This window comes from Diabrotica undecimpunctata, chromosome 2 (genome assembly GCF_040954645.1).
Source record: "Diabrotica undecimpunctata isolate CICGRU chromosome 2, icDiaUnde3, whole genome shotgun sequence".
NCBI lineage: Eukaryota > Metazoa > Arthropoda > Insecta > Coleoptera > Chrysomelidae > Diabrotica > Diabrotica undecimpunctata.
The window spans coordinates 173,722,935-173,729,327 of record NC_092804.1 but is presented as its reverse complement, the minus strand read 5'-3'; the positions used below and the strand labels follow the sequence as shown (position 1 = coordinate 173,729,327).

The 6,393-nt window shown below is 29.4% G+C and overlaps 1 protein-coding gene across 1 annotated transcript; it reads right to left on the bottom strand.

The window, feature by feature from the left end:
• Nucleotides 1–1,251: 1,251 nt before the first annotated feature.
• LOC140433578 (larval cuticle protein A2B-like) lies at nt 1,252–4,580 on the bottom strand. The gene is made up of 3 exons (XM_072521561.1): nt 4,523–4,580; nt 2,416–2,701; nt 1,252–1,521 (listed from the first exon to the last, which is right to left on the bottom strand). Exons 1-3 carry the CDS (start codon nt 4,532–4,534, stop codon nt 1,358–1,360), a joined length of 462 nt encoding a protein of 153 aa, XP_072377662.1. The 5' UTR covers nt 4,535–4,580; the 3' UTR covers nt 1,252–1,357.
• Nucleotides 4,581–6,393: the final 1,813 nt, after the last annotated feature.

The following is a 6,393-nucleotide window of genomic DNA, read 5'->3' as shown; positions in this document are numbered from 1 at the left end:
AGTATTTAAAACTTTTAACTAAAGACTAACCAAAAACTGAGTACTAGTCAGCCAGGGATACGTTAGTTAAGGGGTTGTCAACAGGTTTAAAGTAGCTGACATAACTAGGTCCTCGATTTGTTATAGTGCATGCGGGTAGTGAATTGGGCTTTGTGGAATGTGCTACTTCTTGGTTTTTAGCTAAAAAAACTCGGCGGACTATCACGATGACATGTATGATTCTATATTTGAACAATAGTTTAAGGAAAAGCTTATTATATAAGCATAAGCGTTTAAAACAGATCAAATTAAGACATGGTTGTTGGAGAACGATAGTTTTTTTTGAAGAAGATTGTTTAAAATCAGAGCTTATGTAAATTGGAAGCACATTCAAAGAAGAATACATAAAATATAAAATGAACGAATAAAAATTAATACAAAGATGAAACTGGATTTCTTATGTAAATTAAAACATTTATTGTATTAAATAAACAAGTTTAGTTAATTTTATTTGAAGTTTACATACGAGTAATATATAAAAAGTGCTAATAAATTCGCTGATCTATGATACTAAGCATCGCTCTTCCGAACTTGCACATAGCGAATATCCACAGTCTAGTAGCAACACGTACCTGAGAGTTTTGTCAACACTGATCTGCATAAACCAAACGTTCTGTTCTTAACGTGAAATAAATTATAGTAATGTTAATATTATATACTTATAATCTATATAAACGGATTATTTAAGTAGCTTTTGCAAGTATTTAAACCAGAAAAAAAAAACAAATTAAGTTTAAAGATGATACCAAATATGTTATTTCTGGGCAAATTCCATGACTTGGAACCAAAATAATAATAATAACCAAAATAGAACCTTGGATAAAAGTTGAACCAAAACCAAACTGCCTCAAAAGGTGTGACAAACCAAGTTTCTATGACAATTTTTTTGCCGAAAAGAACATAAACCCAGAAGTAGAATTAAATTTAAAAAAACTAAACTAGAAGACACATATTTCTTTGACATATAAATTGATGGTAATTACTTTTTTAATTTTATATTTTTTTTGTATGGTCTATCAAAATTAGTGTTATAATAATTACAATCATAATTTACCTTCCTTGGGGATATTACTTCTTAATAAAATTTAATTACATACCTCGTTTTCTCTGTCTACTCCCTTAATATTCAGCATGTTGGATAGAAATGGGAAAGGCGTCGTGGAAAGAAAAAAAAACTATTTTGGAGATGCAGAATTGATTTCAACCTTTATAATATGTAAACAATAACTTTATTTTCTATTCATCGATATTACAAACACAGAAAGCTAGAAAGACCAAATCATTGTAAACTCATAAGAAAATGGTACTGACTGCAAATTTAGTGTGGTCGGAGAGCGATAGTTCTTTGAACGATGGCGTTGAATCCGTTATGAGGATCAGCAGCGTAGTCGACGGTTCTACGGCTGCCATCTGGATCCGTTAGGCTGTATTGGCCTCGTACTACGTCCCCGCTTCTTGTTTCGTGTTGGCTCTTAGAGTCTCCTGAAAATATATAAAAATAATAAATTTTGGAACTTTATTAGTCTATAGTATAAAGAAAAAGAACCCTTTGTATGAAAAAGAAACTAGATTTTGATGTTTCTCAGTATGATGCTTGAGTGTTAAAAATTTTTTTTATCTTTTGATTGAAGTTGAAAAAATTTTAAGTAAAAATTGGAAATTTTTCTTGTTTCAATACAGAATAACTTGATTGATTACAAATTATTGTTATAAATTAGTAATGAATTAAATTTTTTTTAAAATAAAGGTATAAAGACAGTTTAAAGATTGTATGAGTTCACTTTTCTTCTTCTAAAGTCTCACACAATAATTAAAAAAAAAGGTTTATAATTATTGCAATTACGATTGATTTGTGTGTTTAAGCAACAATCAGGGTTCAGTTTCATCTTTTTGGATATCTCAAGGTCTTCTAAAAGGTTCATAAGCCTAAAATTTCTTTGGTTTGGGGGCAGTTGATGATCACTGCTACTTCCCGGTGATCGCTAAACTGCTTAATCCGCGTTTAAAAGTCATTTGTCTATAATGATATCAATACAATTACCACCGTAGGTAAAACTAGGGGTAAAAATAGACAGTTACAGGATAGTACTTCCCTATTATCTTTGATTAGGTATCGTAGTATTGTATTGTAAGAAGTAGCATACTATAGGTAATGGATTTTTACAAGAGCTATGACCTTGTAAATGACAGATAAACTTGTGTACTGCATCGGCATGACTCATAGCTCTTGTCAAAATCCATTACCTCTACCTATTAAGTTTTCAAATTGCTTTTACGTTATTTTAAAATCATCATTATTATATTTACTTTAACAAACAAGTAGAATTGTTTGTTACAGACAAGAAATGATCTATATACTCGAATAATAAAACATACCTGTGTTTTGATCATTTACTGAATAGGCATAACTGTATTGTGGATTGGGATCGTAAGGTTCTACTCGTGTTTGAACTACTGGAACGTTTACTGAAGCTACTGCTGGTTGGACTATGGCCGGTTGTACTAGCGTTGGTTGGACTACTGCTGCTGTACGTTGAACTATAGCTGCAGGCTGTACTACTTGCGTTACCACTGCGGAGCTCGGATGTTGTTGGTAGGCTGCATAATTTATTGGGTTGGTAGCTGTACAGATTGCAATCGAGAAGACGATGACACAAACTTCCTATAAGAATAACGTAAGCGTTTTATTGTATATTTTTATTGACAAAAACATAGATGTAGAAAACAATAGAAGAAGCAAAAGAAGTATTAATAATTTCAAGACACTTGGACTTCCAAAGCAGGAAAATTAATAATATAGTACAGCAAAGTACATCTTTTACATCCATAAAACAGAGTAAATGTAGTCATTCTCTTATAAAGTTTTATTATTTTATAATTTCTTTCAGAATTTATGGAATGTTTAACGTACATATTATTTTAATTGGGATTAAACCGTTATTGATTATAATGATAAATACATTTTCGCGAGTTTCGCTCGCTAGTTAACCATTATACAGAGGACTTTTGTTGTAATTTGTCAGACCGAATTTCATTTCATCAATTTTCGTTGTTGGTTTTATTTCGTTTTTGATTGTAGGTACTTCTATACGCGCGTTCGACGTTGGAAATTTGTGTGTATTCGTATATATTGATTGAATCGGCAAAATCATTACATATATGTAAGATATAGGTAAGAGAGAGACAGAAGATATCTTTTCTTTCTTTCTCTCTCGAAAATAAAAATGTTCCTTTTGTAAACATATTTAATATTTATTAATATTAATATTTTATTATTAATATTATTATCATGGTAAATTAAACATATGCGTAAGTTATGTATATTGTTATTTTTAAATACTTATGAATATTGCATTTTAATTTGTATTGTATTATAATATTGAATTATGTGGCAGTGTATTGTATTGTATTTTTATCTTAATAACAAAATTAACAATGAATCTTACTGCAGAGTACGTGTAAAAAATTTTTTTGCATTCAACTCCTTTTATACATATATGAAAATAAAAATATATATTTTCATTAAAATATTGATTCAATCCTTCATTTACTTACTATACTCCTATTACAGGTCAAATGTTTATATACAGCAAACGATGCACCATATACCTGTATACCTAATTCTTTTTCTCTTTCTGCTCTCTTACCTATAGCATTACATATGTAATGATGTGCAGATTGACTCCCATATAAATTTGTAACGGCGAATGCGTGTATAGAAGTATAACTCCTACCGGCAGTCCCACTGGACTGCCACACCCTTTTTTTTTATAATTCTGTGAAAGCCATAATTTTAAGCAATTAAAAATGTGGCTCAAATAATATCTATAATTGCCTCGCAGTGTAACGGACATGGTATTCTAAGAAGAAGAAGAAGAGTATAATGAACCAAATCATTAAGAATATTAGTGAAAAAACTAAATGACGAGTCCAAAGAGCAAGATCAAAATCTACAGAACAGGCATAAGACCTCCATTTACGTGTACTATACAATTCAGAGCTAAAACAACAAGAAAAAGACAAATAAATACAAGCGAAAAAAAAAAAAAAAATATTAAGCGCCATAACGGGAGTAAAACTGGGATAAAATAAGAATCCAGGTTATCAAAAAAGCTAGGAGTAAATGAGATATTATATGTGCTAAATTACGCAAGCGATTTTGGAGAAATGATGTTAACAGATTGCCACAATATAGAGGTCTAAGAAGGACAAACTAAAAAAATGAAAAGCGGTTGTCAGATCATAAAATAAAGACATAAAAGTAGGAGCTAAGAGTCGCAGGAACAGCTTAGACGAAGACTAAACATAATGCATTAAAAAGAAGCTAGTCCTAGAAAAAAGAAATAAAAGACAATAAAAATTAATTACAACAATGTATCGATTAGTTAACACAAACATTCCTCTTATATCCAGTTTTGTAAAATTTGGTTTAATTGATAAAGTTATTTAAAATTGTACCTGTAAAAATCAAAAACCCGCTTACCTTAAAAACCATGTTTGTTCTTTATTTTAAAACCAAACCAACTGATACTTATCCTTAGCTTACAGTAGTTTTTATACTCAAATAATGTATTTTGATACCCTTGCCTTTCACAAACAGAAATAGTTCACTGAAATCGGTACTGTATTCGAATTTCAGTCGGTGTTATATCACAATGCTTATTTGTTCAATTAGTTGTGGCAAGGAATTAGGTTACCTACTTTTAGTCATTGGAACCGGATACCTGGAGGTTTAGCCAATTCGCTGGACCTTTAATAATCAAAATGTTTTAACACTGATGGGCATTTATGTTATCTGATGTCGTTAATTATGAAACAAGTTGAGAAAATGTACAATAAAATTTAGCGACAAGGCATAGTAAGGTAGTTAATGTAGAAAAAACGAGAATACTTTTAACTTTTAATAACCGTGGAACAAAACTTATAAATTGGTCTGAAAGATTATCTTTTTATTTTTCTGCTTTTTCTTTAAGTATAAGCATACTTACCTGTTTATTAATAATAATAATAATAAGGTCTGTATTAACAAACACGTTAATTTTCCTTTACAATAAAATATTATATCAGTAGGGCATACAACTGCTCTTCCACATAACCCCTCAAAATAGATGAGATAGATTATATTTCAATAATGAAATATGTATTTTACAATAGAACATAAAAATAGTAGATATTAAATTTATAAATTATAAACTATTTATTTTTTCAATTCTTAAATTTTTAAATTACCGTTCAGCTAACAACTGCTCTTAAACTTGACAAAAGACAAATTTCTAGTATTATAGGACAAACTGTTTATATTGAAAGCAACTAAATTCGAGAATGAACGCCTAAAAAAATGTTGAATGTTTAGGTAAAATGGGGGTATTCTTGTGTCTATAAACTCTGTTTTAGACTATAACATAAAATGATATAAGAAAATGGTATATTAAGTTTTGTCATAATGTAAAACAGAAAACAAAATCTGTTAAAAAAAAATGTTATAGAAATTAGAACATATCCTATTTTGATACCAATTCAGTGTTCCCAAACTTAAAAAAATAAAATCGGTAGAATTTGTTAAAAAAATCGGTAGAAAATCGGTAGATTTTTCAAAATATAATATTTTGTTTAAATTTCATAGTGTTTTGCAATTCGTTTATTTAAGAAAAAATAAAATATGTTTATTCATCTAAATCTAATAAAATAAAAAAAAAGAACCCAGATACTGAACTTAAAACGAGAAGGTTGGCCCTGCTGGCACGTTGGCACTTGGCTGGCAGTAACATCCAACAGTAACGAAGTGGGAAATACGAAGTTGTCACATTTATATTGGGTACATATACTACATAAATATTAAGGTCTGGATTCTACTAAGTAGACGAGAGAAAAAAAAAGAGGACTTAAAAAACTTTATTTGTCATGTTTATTTTAAACCATATAATCTCAAACTAAATGAAATATTGAAATAACAGTAAAATAAATAAAAACATTTTAATAAGTAACAGAAGATATTAGATCTTAAACAATATCAGACACTTTTCTCTAAAACATTCAACACTTGTTAAAATATTAGGTATAATACATAAATTCTCAAATTATATAATATAATCTCAAACTAAATGAAACATTTAATACAATAACACGACGTTACGAGTTAAGACTTCACAAACCTCAACTGACTGAAATTTAAATCTTTAAATGAGTCTGTGACTAGGAATCGAATACTTATCCGAGAAACGAAAACTCAAGTATAAAACCTTTTTAACAAGGAAATATTATACAACAAAAACAAACAAACTACCGAGTTTTTGCGTGAGGTGCACTCGGAAGCTTAGATTTATGCGTTGTTCCGTTCCTAACTTGACAAATTCC